Genomic DNA, 15,462 nt, shown 5'->3' with positions numbered 1-15,462 from the left:
ATCTTTTGGGTTGAAAATTAAACTACTTGGTTAAAACTTACATTTGTTCATAAAAATAATTTTTTTTTATAGATGAATGATAATTTTACATTGCTGAAAATTTATCTCTGTAGAACACATTAAATTTTTTCTATTCAAAATGCAACTGGCTGAAAATGAATATTTTTGGATTCAACTATGCTGTTAAAAATTTGTTTTCTGTGAATAAATTCAACTCTTTTTTTATTTACAATTAAAAAAAAAATTTTATATAAAAATGGAAAATAAATATTTTAAAAATATCAAATGGAAAAACTACACTCGCGCGAATGTTTAAATTTCACGACAAGCGATTGCAGCGCCTTAGCCGTTGAAAAAATGAATCATCCATTTTTTATTTCCAATTCCATTTCGTAAACGTGTTTGTTGATTTTTTATTCATTTCAATACACCGACTCCGATTGCCTTATAAGGTGCGTAAAAAGTTTCTCTCGTGAATCAACTGTAATATTTGTAGTCTAAAATAACAAAAATTAGTGAAGTATTGATGAGAAAAAAATAAAACTAAGTTTATTCGGTATGTAACTGTCAAAATTGTCAGTTATTTTAATATTTTTTTGTCAATTATTTTTTTTCGGCTCCTGTCACTTTTTATTTAATGACTTACTCTCTTTAGATTTACGTCAAATTGAAAATCTTTTAATTCAAATTATAAACCTCTTAAATTCATGATTGGATTTCCAATTTCGGAGTAAACCCATCATAACCTCACTTTCGATAATAAAAAGACAAAAATGTCACGATTTTGACCATTTCCATCCTAAGAAACAAAACAATTTTAAGATTACGTGTCCAAAAACTTTCTGTTGTTTTTCGGGAACTACATTTTAAACAAAACTATTAACATTTTTCCCTAGAGATCAAAATTTAAGTTCGAAAAAGCAAAAAAAAAATGGAAGCCGCTATACAACAAAAACTTTTTGAAGTTGCACAAAAAGTGGAGGAGCACCTCGATTCGGAAATAGAGCGACTGGATAAATTGGACATCGATGATATCGAAAAGTTGCGCGAGAAAAGACTCAAGGAAATCAAAAAAATACAGCACCAAAAACAAGTCTGGCTCTCTATGGTAAGATTTTCATCAATTTTTACATTTTAAATTGCATTTTGTGCATTCGTTTTTCTTTTTGGATATAAAATTCGTCCTCTTGGGTTAAAAATTAAAATATTTGGTTGAAAAAACTCGATTTTTTGTTGAAATGTAATTATTTTTGTTTGAAAAATCAATTGTTTTTTTTGTACATCAGCCTTTTTAGATTGAAATTTTTGATTAAAAACTGAGGTGTTTGATTAAAAATGCAACGGTTTTTGTTTGAAAATTCATTTTTCTTGCTTAAAAACTAACGTTTTTGTCAAAAATTCTACTAGTTAAAAAAAAAAGATCCTTGTAGGAAAATTTGACTTCTTGAATCGAAAATTCGTTCTTTTGGATTAAAAATGGAACTATTTGATTGAAAATTCCAATGTTTTTTAGTTCAAGTTTAATTATTTTTGTTTGAGCGTTCATTTTTTTGGTTGAAAATGAACTTTTTTGTCCGAAATTATCGTAATTTCTTAAAAATCATTTTTTGTTCAAAAATTCAACTGTTTTCGTTATCAAGAAACTTTTTTGTTCGTAAATTCAACTTTTTAGGTTTGAGAGAAAGTTTTTAGTCGAAAATTCGCCTTATTTGTAAAAAATTCATATTTTTCGTTAAAAAATATGACTTCCTGAGTAGAAAATTCCTCATTTTGGATTAAAACTGAAACTATTTAGTTGAAATGTTATCATTTTTGTTATAAAATTTCCAACAAATTTGTCTTTCTCTCTCAAAAATTAAAAAATTTTGATTTAATTTTAATCTTTTTTGACAAAAAATTAACTCTTTTCTAAAAAATTTGCCTTTTGCCTGAAAAATTTAAATACGTGATTGAAATTTACTGTTTTTTTGATGAAAATTGAACTGTCTTTCAACAAATTTATCTTTTTATCTTGAAAGGTCAAATTATTGAAGTATTAGGTTTTTGGATGAAAAATCAACTCTCTTCTAAAAAAATGGTCTTTTGTTTTGAAAATTCAAATATTTGATTGACTTTTTATGTTTTTTGATTAAAATGCAAGTGTTTTCTAACAAATTTGTATTTTTGTTTTGAAAATACAAATATTTGTTTGAATTTTAATTTTTTTTTTAATAAATTCAACTACCTTACAAAAAATTTGTATTTTCCTCTGGAAAACTCAAATATGCAATATAATTTTAATTATTTTTTTAAAATGAAAAATCAACTGTCTTCTAAAAAATTTGTTTTGAACATTCAAATATTCGATTACATTTTTATCTTTTTTGCTTGAAAATTTGACTATTTGATTGAAAATCCATCTTCTTATACTGAAAATTCAACTATTTTGTTAAACATCTAATTATTTTTGTAAAATTTACATTTTTGTTAAAGTTCTAATTTTTTGTCAAAAATTCAACTATATTTTTTTTAAAATAATCCTTTTAGATTAAAAATGCATCATTTGTGATAAAAAATCGTCGTTCTTGGTTGAAAATTTATCTTTCTTGGTTGAAAATGAACTTTTTTGTCCGAATTTATCCTAATTTGTGAAAAATCCATTTGTTGTTTCGAAGATTTGACTTTTTGAACAGAAAATTCATCTTTTTGGATCAAATGTTCAACTATTTTATTGAAAATGCCACAGTTTTTAGTTCAAGTTTAATTATTTTTGTTTAAACGTTCATCTTTCTTGATTAAAAATGAACTTTTTTGTCCAAGGTGGTCGTAATTTGATAAAAATAATTTTTTCCTCCAAAATTCGACTCTTTGGGTTATAAAGAAACTTTTTTGTCCAAATTTCTAATGATTTGTTAAAAAGTAATTTTTTGTTCGAAAATTCAACTGTTTTGGTTGAAACGAATTTTTCTTGTCGAACATTTTCGTAATTTGTTAAAAATTCATTTTTTGTTTCAAAACTGTTTTGGCTTTAAAGAAACTTTTTGGTTAAAAAATTGAACTATTTGGATCTTGGTTTAAAATGAACTTTTTTGGTGAAAATTCAACTGTCTTTTAAAAATTTGTCTTTTAGTCTTGAAAATCAAAATATTTGATTGAATTTAAATCTTTTTTTATGAAAAATGAACCCTTCTAAAATAAATTTGGTTTTTATTCTTGAAAATCCAAATATTTAATTGAAATTTAAGGTTTTTTGACGAAAATTGAAATATCTTCTACAAAATTTGTCTTTTATCTGGAAAATTTTAATATCTGCTTGAAGTTTAATGTTTGTTTATAAAACTTGAACTATCTTTCAACAAATTTATCTTTCTGTCTTGAAATTTCAAATATGTGATTGAAGTTGAATGTTTTTTGGTGAAAATACAAATTTTTGTTTTAAAAAAGTTGTCTGTTGGTGTCGAAGAATCAAGTACTTCATTGAATTTTAATTTTTTTTAAATGTAAAAATAAACTGTCGTCTAAAAAAAATGTCTCTTTGACTTGCAAATATAAATCTTATTGAATTTTAATCTTTTTTTAATAAATTCAACTGTCCTCTAAAAAAATTTGTATTTTTGTCTTGAAAATTCAAATATTTGATTGAATTTTTATCTTTTTAGATAAAAAATAAATTGTTTTTTAAAAAAGTGGTATTTTGTCTCGAAAGTCCATTTTTTTAAATTGAATTTTTACATTTTTCGATGAAAAATCAACTGTATTCTAAAAAAATTTGTATTTTTGCCTTGAAAATTTAAATATTTTATTGAAATTTAACGTTTTTTGACGAAAATTGAAATGTCTTTTAGAAGATTTGTCTTGAAAAATAAAATATTTGATTGAATTTTAATGTTTTGTGATTAAAAATGAACTGCCTTTCAACAAATTGATCTTTTTGTCGTGAAATTTCAAATACTTGATTAAAGCTTAATCTTTTTTGGTGAAAATTCAAGTTTCTTCTACAAAAGTTGCCTTTTTGTGTCGAAAAATCAAATAATTGATTAAATTTTAATCTTTTCGGATGAAAAATAAACTGTCGTCTAAAAAAAATGTCTTATTGTCTTGCACATTCAAATTTGATTGAATTTTAATATTTTTTTAATACAATCAACTGTCTTCTAAAAAAATTTGTATTTTTGTCTTGAAAATTCAAATATTTAATTGAAGTTTCATGTTTTTTTAAAGAAAATCCAAGTGTTTTCTCACAAATTTGTCTTTTTTTCTCAAAAATTAAAATATTTGATTGAATTTTTATCTTTTTGGATGAAAAATCAACTGTATTCTAAAAAAAATGTAATTTTGTCTTGTAAATTCAAATCTAATTGAATTTTAACCTTTTTTTAATACATTCAACTGTCTTCTAGAAAAATTTGTGTTTTTGTCTTAAAAATTCAAATATCTAATTAAAATTTAAGGTTTTGTTAAGAAAATTGACATTTCTTTAAAAAATTTGTCTTTTTGTCTTGAAAAATCAAATATTTGATTGAAGTTTAATCTTTTTTTGACGAAAAATTGACTGTCTTCTAAAAAATTTGCCTTTTGTCTGGAAAATTTAATTACCTGATTGAAGTTTAATGTTTTTTTTCTGAAAATTCAAGTGTCTTCTAAACAAAATTGTCTTTTTGTGCCGAAAATTCGAATATTTGATTGAAGTTTTATATTTTTTTCAATGAAAATTGAAGTGTTTTTAAACAAAATTAATCTTTTTGTGTTAAAAATTCAAATGATTGATTAAATTTTAACCTTTTTTAAATAAATTCAACTGTCTTCTAAGAAATTTGACTTTTGTATTAAAAACTCAAATATTTGATTAAATTTTAATCTTTTTTGAAGAGAAATCAACTCTCTTCCAAAAAAATTGTTTTTTTTTTTGTCTTGTAAATTCAAATCTGACTAAATTTAAAAAAATATATATATTGAAAGTTGAAATATCTGATTGAATTTCAATATTTTTGATGAAAAATTAACTTTCTTCTAAAACATTTGACTTTTGTCTTAAAAATTCTAATATTTAATTGAAATTTCATGTTTTTTTATGAAAATTCAAATTTTCTTCTAAAAAAGTTGTCTTTTTGTCTCGAAAATTCAAATATTTTATTAAGTTTTTATCTTTTTTGATGAAAAATCAACTGTCTTATACAAAATTTGCCTTTTGTCTGGAAAATTTAAATATCTTTTTAAAGTTTAATGTTTTTGATGAAAATTGAAATGTCTTTCAATAAATTTATCTTTTTCTCTTAAAGATTAAAATATTTAATTGAAATTTTATATTTTTTGGTGAAAAATCCAAATATCTTCCAGAACATTTGGATTTCGTCCTGAAAATTCAAATATTTGATTAAGTTTCATTTTTTGATGAAAATCCAAGTTTTTTCTAACAAGTTTGTCTTATTGTCTTGAAAATTCAAATATTTGATTGAATTTTAATCTTTTATTTCAATCAATGCAACTACCTTACAAAAATGTGTATTTTCGCCTTGAAAACCCAAGTATTTTATTGGGTTTGAATCATTTTTCAAAATGAAAAATTAACTGTCTTCTAAAAAAATTTTCTTGAACATTCAAATATTCGATTACATTTTTATTTTTTTTTGTTTGAAAATTTGACAATTTGATTGAAAATGCATATTTACTGAAAATTCAAAGATTTTGTTACAAATTGAACTTTTTTCTTAACTATCTAATTATTTTTTGAAAATTTACCTTTTTTTAAAGTCATAATAATTTATCTTTCTGGTAAAAATTCGTCTTTTTGTCTTGAAAATTTTACTATTTGGTTCAAACTTAACTATTTTTTGGAAAGCTGACCACTTTTACTCGAAAGTTCATCTATTTTATTGTTAATGTAACGATTTAGTTGAAAATTATTATTATTTGATAATTCGTCTTTTTGTTTAAAAAATTAGTCTCTTTGGGTAGAAAATATTATTTTTTGGTTAAAAATTCAACTATTTCGTTGAAAATGAAACATATCTCGGCTTGAAGTCTTAAAAATTTAAACTGTTTCGTATTTAATTTAATATTTTATCTATATTAATTTTATTCAAAAGAGTTTATAAACTTAAAATCCATCTTTAGCCATCGTGGGGGGGGGGGGGGGCGAAAATTGGCCTTGCTGAAATTTAAAAAAGAAAAGGAAAAATTCTGATTATTTATTTTTTTTGTGAATCAGGGCCATGGAGAGTATTCAGAACTCTCAGATGAGAAAGAATTTTTCGAAGTTTCCAAGAAATCGAAAAACATAGTCTGTCTCTTCTACAAAGATGGCTCTCCTCGTTGCAAAATCGCTGATATGCACTTGAAAATATTGGCAAAAAAGCATGTGGAGGCTCGATTTTGCAAATTGAATGTCGAACGGTGTCCCTTTTTAACAGGTAAATAATTAATAACAAATAATGTAGGTACTCGTAATTATAACAGGCTTCACACAGTTTCTCATCTACCCCCCCCCCCCCCCCCCCCCCCCCCCCCCCCCCCCTTCTTTTTAAATGCCTCTTTTTTTCAGTGTTTTCAAGAAAGTTAAAGTTTTTCTAGATTTTTCGTTTAAATTTGAAATGAATTAATAGAACATAATATGAAAATTAAACTAATTTATCTCTTTTTGTTGAAAAATCTATTATTGTTTCATTTAAAATTGATTTATTTTGTTGAAACTTATTTTTTGATTTTAAATTTAAATCTTTTTCAATTGAAATATGAAAGGTATAACATTTTTCGTTCCTTTTCATTTTTTTTTTTAAATTAAATTACTTGGTTAAAAGTTAACCTTTTTACTTGAAAATTAATTTTTTTAAAGATCATCGTCATTTTCAAACGATTGAAAAATAATTTTAAAATTGTACGGTGTTACAATTTTTGTTTAAATGTACTTTTTGGAAATTTAAAAAATAAGGTTTTTAAGATTTTTGAAAGGATTCAAGAAAATAAATTTTGTTAAGATTCATGGGAAAATTTTTAATGCTTTTCGTAAAAGATTCCTGGGAAAATTACAAATGATTTTTTTGTTTTGAAAAATAAGTTTAAAGAGAAAGTTTAAAAAGGTTTCAAATAATTTGCTAAAATTTCGGAAAAGTTTTTAAAATATTTTAAATTTTTGACAAAAATTTATTGTGTTTAAGAGATATTTAGAACTAATCAAAATATATTAAAATAATTTTGAGCTTAAAAGGATTTCAAAAAATTTAAGACAAAATGCTGATTTTTTTAAATTTAGAGAAAAAAATAGAAGCCCAAAATTATCAAAAAAGAATTTGGAAGATTTTAAGACAATGTTAAACATAATTCGAGTCAGTTAAAAAGATATTTCGGACTTTTGGAAGTTTAAAAAAATTTGAAAGGATTTTTGAAAATTTGAGAAATATTTTTTCTCAAAATTCTTCAAGTCCTAAATATCCTTTAAAGTGACTCGAATTTTTCCTACGATTGTGTAAATAACTTGTAAAATAAAAAAAATAAAACTATTTTTCGTTGAAACTTGCTTCTTTTTGGTTTAAAGTTTACTATTTATATTTTTATTTTAAACTAAAATCTTTTTTAGTTGAAATGTGAAAGCTAAAACATTTTTCGTTGATAATTCTTTTTTTTTAGAAATTAATCACAATTTTGCAAGATTGCAAAGTTTAGGAAAAAAATCAAATAAGTTTAAGAGATATTTAGAAATTTTGAAACGATTCAAAAATAATTAAAAAATTGTACGTATTACAATTTTTGTTTAAATGTACTTTTTTTGAACATTTTAAAAATAAGCTTTTTAAGATTTTTGAAAGGAGTCAATAAAATAATTTTTTTAAGATTCCTGTGAAAATTTTAAATACTTTTTATAAAAGATTCCTGGGAAAATTACACATGATTTTTTAGTTTGAAAAATAAATTTTAGGAGGAAATTAATTGATTGAAAAACCTTTCTTGGTTGAAAATGAAACTATTTATTTAAAAGTTAAGCTTTTTTTCTTTAAAATAATCTTTTTTTGGGTTGAAAATTCATGTTTTTCAGTTAAAAGACCAATGTTTTCTAAAATATTCGACTTTTCAGCTTGAAAAATCAACTTTTATGTTGTAAATTCATCTCTTTTGGTAGAAAATTTTATTAGTTTTTTTTTGGTTTTAACTATTTCTTTGAAAATTTGTATTTTATGGTTTGATTCAACTGCTTTTAAATTTAAATTTAAATATTTTTTGGTTGAAATATTAACTATTAAATTTTTTATGATAAAAAATAATCTTTTTTTTTGAAAATTCAACTACTTTCTTCAAATGCTTTATTTTACTTTATTCAACAAATTTATTCAATAGTAATTCTTTCTTTGGTTGAAGATTGATCTCTTTAGTTAAAAATTTTACTGCATTGTTAAAAGTTTATTTTTTTAAACTAATTTTTTAAACTGAATATTTAATTATTCCATTTTATTAGTTTTTTTTTGCTTGAATTCCACTTTTTTCATTTAAAATTAAAATCTTTTTGGTTTGAAATTCAAATATAATTGGTTAAAAATAATTGTTTTTTTTTCTGAACATTTAATTATTTCATTTTTTGTTAAAATTTTTTTTTTTGAAAATTCAATATTAGTTTAAAAAAAAAAACATATTTTTTTGTTCAAAATTAATCTTTTAACCTGAAAACTTATCTGTTCTGCTTTCGGCTGAAAATTGACTTTTTTTAGTTTAAAATTCGTGAACTATTTGGTTGAACATTTTATTTAAAATGTTTGATTATTTTTGTATTTAAAAGTTGAAAAAACTTTTTTTCTCGTTTGAAAATGAATATTTTTAACTAAAAATGTAAACATTCTATTTTTGTCTGAATACTGGTCTTTTTTATTTGGAAATTCAACTATTTGGTTGAAAATTCTTCTTTTTGCTTAAATTCAAATATTTTTTTATTTAAAATTAAAAGCTTTTTGGTTCAAAATTGAACTAAAATTGGTGGAAATTGGAACTGCTTTGTTAAAAATTAATTTTGTTGATTAAGTATTCTTCTTTTCTTGTAAAAGTTCATATTTTTAGTGGAAAAGTTGTATTTTTAGTAAAAAAAGGTAATATTTTCTGATTAAAATTCTACTTCACTTGGTTAAAAGTTGAACAACTATATCAAAAAATGATTTCTTTGGTTGATGATTAATCATTTCAGTTGAAAATTCATTTCTTTGGTTAAAAAATGAACTATTTTGTTAAACCTTTGTCTTTTCAGGTAGAAATTTTAACCTCTGGTTAAAAATTATTTGTTTTTATTAAAAATAATTTATTTTCAGTTAAAAATTTTTATTTTGTATTGAAAATTTATTTTACTTGGTTTTAGGTACAAAATTAATCTCAATTAAAAATTAGTTTTTGGTCAAAATTAATATTTTTTCATTAAAAGTTTAACTAAGGGTTAAAAAGTTAAAGTTTAACAATTAATCTTTTTTTTTCTAAAATTAATCTATTTTGGTATAAAATTAATCGTCTGATTAAAAATTAGGTTTTTTGCATTGAAAAATATATTTTTTAATTAAAAGTTTAACTAAAGGTTAAAAAGTTCAAGGTTAACAATTAATCTTCTTTGTTCTAAAATCAATCTGTTTTGGTATGAAATTAATTTTTTTTATATAAAATTAATCGTTTGATTAAAAATTAGTTGTTTTTTTATTGAAAAATAATTGTTTTAATTGTCAGTTTAACTAAAGGTTAAAAAGTTATCGTTTTTAGCACAAAATTAATCTTTTTGATATAAAATTAATCTTTTCTGGTATACATTTTTTTATGTATAAAATTTAATCTTTTCGATTAAAAAATAGCTTTTTATTGAAAAATAATTTTTTAAATTAAAAGTTTAACAAAAGGTTAACAAGTAAAGAATTGATCTTTTTTGGTAAAATTAATCTTTTGCCCAAAAAATATATTGTTTTAATTAAAAGTTTTACTAAAGGCTAACAGGTTATAATTTTCAGGTTAAAAATAATTCTTTTTTGGTATAAAATTAATCTTTTTATATAAAATTTATCTTTTGATCAACAAATAATTTTTTGAATTAAAAGTTTCACTAAAGGTTAAAAATAAAAAAATTTACCTTGTTTTGGTAAAAAAATTAATTCTGTGTGGTATAAAATTAATTTTTTTTTGTATAAAATATTTTTTTGATATAAAATAATCTTTTGATTAAAAATTAGCTTTTTTCTATTGAAAAATAATTTTTTTAATCAAAATTTTTTTTGTATAAAATTAGTCTTGATTAAAAATTGGTTTTGTGATGGAAAAATAAATTTTTTTTTATTAAAAGTTTAACCAAAGGTTAAAGAGACTAATCTTTTTTGGTAATTAATCTTTTTTATATCAAATAATCTTTTTGCTCTAAAATTAATCTTTTGCCTAAAAAATATATTGTTTTAATTCAAAGTTTACCTAAAAGTTAAAAGGTTAAAAATAATTCTTTTTTGGTACAAAATTAATCCTTTTTGTTATAAAATGATCTTTATTGGTATAAAATATTTTTTTATAAGATAATCTTTTGATTAAAAAATAGTTTTTTCCGAAAAGTAATTTTTTAATTAAAAGTGTAGCTAAAGGTTAAAAGGTTAAAAAATTAAAGGTTCAAAATTAATCTTTTTTGTGCTAAAATTAATCTCTTTTGGTATCAAGTCAATCTTTTTTTGTATGAAGTTAATCTTTTGATTAAAAATTAATTTTATTCTATTGAAAAATAATTTTTTTAAATTAAAATTTCAACTAAAGGTTAACAAGTTCAAAGTTAAAAAATTCTCTTTTTTGGTATTAAATTAATTTTTTGATGAAAAATTGGTTTTGTGATGGAAAAAAAATTTTTTTTATTAAAAGTTTAACCAAAGGTTAAAAACTTAAAGGTTCAAAACTAATCTTTTTTGGTATAAAATTAATCTTTTTTATATCAAATAATCTTTTTGCTCTAAAATTAATCTTTTGTATAAAAAATATATTGTTTTAATTCCAAGTTTACCTAAAGGTTAAAAGGCTAAAAATAATTCTTTTTTGGTACAAAATTAATCCTTTTTGGCATAAAATATTTTTTTATATAAGATAATCTTTTGATTAAAAAATAGCTTTTTTTCGAAAAGTAATTTTTTAATTAAAAGTTTAACTAAAGGTTAAAAGGTTAAAAAATTAAAGGTTGAAAATTAATCTTTTTTGTGCTAAAATTAATCTCTTTTGTTATCAAGTTAATCTTTTTTTGTATGAAATTAATCTTTTGATTAAAAATTAATTTTATTCTATTGAAAAATAATTTTTTAAATTAAAATTTCAACTAAAGGTTAACAAGTTCAAAGTTAAAAAATTCTCTTTTTTGGTATTAAATTAATCTTTTGATTAAAAATTAGTTTTTTTATAAAAAAAAATAATTTTTTTTTATTAAAAGTTTAACCGAAGGTTAAAAGGTTAGAAAAGTAAAGGTTCAAAACTAATCTTGTTGGGTATAAAAATAATTTTTTTTGTATAAAATTAATGATTTTGGCATAAAATTAATTTTTTCATATAAAGTTTATCTTTTGATTAAAAAATAATTTTTTAAATAAAATTAATCTTTTGATTAAGATTAGCTTTGTTATTGAAAAATAATTCTTTTAGTTAAATGTTTAACTAAAGATTAAAAAGTTAAAGATTAACAATTGATTTTTTGATCTCAAATTAATGTGTTTTTGGCATGAAGTTAATATTTTTGGTATAAAATTAATCTTTTTATTAAAAATGAGTTTTTTTTATTGAAAAATAATTTTTTAAATTAAAAGGTTAACTAAATGTTAAAAAGTTATCGGCTTTTGGTACAAAATTAATCCTTTTTGGTATAAAATTAATCATTTTTGGTATAAATTATTTGTTTCATATAAAATAATCTTTTGATTAAAAATTAGCTTTTTTCGAAAAGTAATTTTTTAAATAAAAGTTGAACTAAAGGTTAAAAGGTTAAAAATTTAAGGTTAAAAATAATTCTTTTTTGGTATAAAATTAATATATTGGTCAAAAATTATTTTTCTCTATCGAAAGTTTAGCTAAATCCTTTTTTTCGAATTCAACTCTTTTTTATTTAAAATTAAGCTTTTTTGTTCAAAATTCAACTGTAATTGGTGAAAAGTGAAACTTATTTGTTCAAAATTCATTTTTTATACAAAATTATTCTTTTAAACTAAAAATTTTACTCTTCTACTTTTGGTCGTCTTTCTGGTAGAAAATTAATCTTCTTGATTGAAAATTTATCTTTTGTGTGCCTAGAATAATTTTATTAAAAAATTGAATGCCCTATTATTCCCCTAATTTCTTCAAAAATCAGACAATTTCCCATCTTTCAAGAGCATTTTGTGCTGTAGGATCTGTTATAATTAAATATTAACAAACTAAATTTAGAATAAATCTAAATTTGTTCCTTATACTCTTGGTTTTTGTAATTTCGAAGAATTTCCTAGTTAAACTCATAATTATTTACATAATCTGAAATTTATTTCATATTGAAACAAAAAAATTTTGCATTCTGAAGAAGTATTTTGTAAAAAAAAAAATGCACTAAAATTCCAGAGCGACTCCGAATAAAAATAATTCCAACGATCGCTCTTTTCGCCGACAACAAAGCAAAAGACTACATCGTCGGTTTCACCGATCTGGGAAATTGTGACGACTTCTCGACTGAAATGATGGAGTGGAGGATCGCGCAATCGGGCTGCATTTCTTACAGCGGCGATCTGGCGCATCCACCCGAAACTGAGAAAAAATCATGGCTGAACCAGCAGTCAAAGTCAAAAACGATCAGAGGCAGAAAGTCCGACGACTCGGATTCAGATTGAGTTTGAAAATCGTTTTTTTTTTCACTACTTAATTATTATTTATTTATTAAGAAGTTAAATTCGCGCATCTTTTTCTATAGGATTTGATTTGCACGCTTTCTAAGTTTAGGACTTGTTGTTGAAACTTCAAGGAAAAAATTGTTCGTGTTCTGTTTATTTCAGAACTTATATTATCAAATTTAGATCCTATTTATCAAATGCAGTTGCTATTTATAATCTACTGGGCTTTTAATTTTTACAAGAGCTTTTTTAATAAACAAAATATAAATTGAGACGAATGATTTTAATATTTTTATTTACAATTCCAGGTTTTTTTCAGTCATTAATTCAGGATTTAATTTTTATCAAAGTATATTAATTGTTAACTAAAAAGTTCAAGTTTCAAATAGAAAAAAATATCAATTTTCGAACAAAGAGCTAATTTTAAATGAATTAACGTACATTTTTCTCAATTCATATATAAAAAATTAATTTTTAATAAAAAATAGTAACTTTCAAACAAGAATATTAATTTTCTACCAAATAGTTATTTTAAACTAAAATATATAGCAATTTTTTCAACAAAAATCGAAATGTTTAATGTTGGGTACAAAAAAAATTCCATCAAAATAGTTCAATTTTCAACCAGTGATGAATTTTTAATCAAGATGATTAAGTTTCGAACAAAAAGATGAATTTTCAACAAAATACATGAATTTGAAAGTAAACAAAAAAATTAATTTCCAACGAACAAAAGATCAGTTTTCAACCGAAAATTTGATATTTAAATATTCATACAAAAAATATGAGATTTAAACTAAAATATGCATTATATCCAACTAGATTAGTTACATTTTTTGTTTCAAAAATTAATTTCCAATTAAAGACTAATTACCATAAATGATCTACGATTAAAATTTTTTTTTTTTTTTTTTTTTTTTTTCAGTTGAATTTTCATCCCAAAAAGATGGATTTTAAACTAAGAAGATTGCTTTTCTACAAAAAAATGAATTTTTTAACAAAATAATATTTCAAACAAAAATGATTTGAATTTTAAATTAAGAAACCGTTGAATTCATCCAAAAAAGAACGAATTTTCGACTAAAATTCTGGATTTTCAACTGGGATTGTGGAATTTTGAAGCAAAAAAATACATTTTAACTTTAATGATGAACCTTTAATTAGAATAATTTACTTTTTAACAAAAAAGAAATTTTCAACAAAATAATTGAATTTTAAACCAAATAGTTAAATTTTTAACTTAAACTTCTACTGGATTTTTTGAATTTTCAACCAAAATGGTGAATTTTCCATCATAAAAATTAATTTTTCAATAAAAAAAGACGAATATTCAAGCAAAAAATATATTCTTTTTAAAGCGAAAATTAATTTTTAAATAAAATAATGGAATATTCAACTAGATTAATCACATTTTTAGTCTAAAAAAATTAATTTTCAACCCAACAGTAAATTTAACATAATTAAACATAAAATTAAATAAAATTAAAGCAATTTTTCTTCAATCTTTAATCTACAAAATTCATTTTTAAACAGAGTTTAACTTCCAATCAAGTAGTATAATTTTAAACAAAACAACATAAATTTTCAACTAAAATCATGTATCTTTAAATGAAAAAAATGAATTTTCAACTAAAATATGGATTATTCAACTAGATTAATTACAGTTTTAGTTAGAAAATTAATTTTCAAATAAAGAGCAAATTTTAAACAAGTACATAAATAAACATTATAAAATTTCAGAATTTAGACAATTAAAAAATTTTGATATAAATATTATTTATTCATTAAAAATACTATAATCAAATATTCTTATAGACAAAAATAAAATGTTTAAAGTTTCGACATTGCTATTTGAATTTAAAATATCAATAATTGAAAAAAAAATCAGACAGAAATATATTTTTTTCAATTAATATTGTTGTTTTTAATTCAAAAATTAATTTAGCAACTTTAGAAAATAAAAATGTTTAATTATTGTATTTTTTATAAATTAAGTTTATTAAAAGAATATTTAATTACTTAAATTATTTTTTTCAGGTACACAGTTTCGGGAGTTTATTATAAATGTTTTTTCAGTCATTAATTCAGGATTTAATTTTTATCAAAAGTTTTCAACAAAATATATTAATTTTCAACTAAATAGTTGAATTTTGAACTAAAAAGGTTTAATTTTCAACCAAATAATTAATTCTGAACGAAAAAAGATGTTTTCATCCGACGAGACGAAAATTTGACTAAAATGATGGAAGATTCAAAAATGGACTTGTTAAATTTTGGGTAAAAAATCATTTTTAATCAGTGATGAATTTTCAACCAAGATGATTAATTTTCGAACAAAAATACGAATTTTCAACAAAAAAGATCGGTTTTCAACCGATAATTGGATATTTAAATTTTCAGATAGAAAAATTAATTTTCAATTAAAAAGTAAATTTTAAACAATTGCATAAACAAACATTAAATTAAGTTACTATAAATTATCTTCGATTAATAAAAAAAAAGAATAGAAAAAATAGTTTAACTTTCAATCAAGCAGCTGAATTTTCAAAAAATATATATAAAAGTATGAAATTAATCTTGATTGAAAATTAGTTTTTGGTAAAAATTATTTTTTTAATAAAAGTTTAACTAAGGGTTGAAAAGTTGAAGGTGAACAATTAATCTT

The 15,462-nt window shown here is 21.4% G+C and overlaps 1 protein-coding gene across 2 annotated transcripts; it reads left to right on the top strand.

Moving 5' to 3' along the window:
- The first annotated feature begins 373 nt into the window (after positions 1-373).
- LOC117172697 (thioredoxin domain-containing protein 9) lies at positions 374-13,035 on the top strand. Of its 2 annotated transcripts, none has more exons than XM_033360851.1 (4): positions 374-452; positions 897-1,108; positions 6,188-6,389; positions 12,532-13,035. In XM_033360851.1, exons 2-4 carry the CDS (start codon positions 932-934, stop codon positions 12,795-12,797), a joined length of 645 nt encoding a protein of 214 aa, XP_033216742.1. In that variant the 5' UTR covers positions 374-452; positions 897-931; the 3' UTR covers positions 12,798-13,035. The 2 variants fall into 2 exon arrangements, with proteins under 2 accessions (XP_033216742.1, XP_033216743.1); XM_033360852.1 differs by having other exon boundaries at positions 419-556.
- Positions 13,036-15,462: the final 2,427 nt, after the last annotated feature.

This window comes from Belonocnema kinseyi, chromosome 5, assembly GCF_010883055.1.
Source record: "Belonocnema kinseyi isolate 2016_QV_RU_SX_M_011 chromosome 5, B_treatae_v1, whole genome shotgun sequence".
In the NCBI taxonomy this organism is placed as follows: domain Eukaryota; kingdom Metazoa; phylum Arthropoda; class Insecta; order Hymenoptera; family Cynipidae; genus Belonocnema; species Belonocnema kinseyi.
This window is presented reverse-complemented; position numbering and strand designations above follow the sequence as displayed.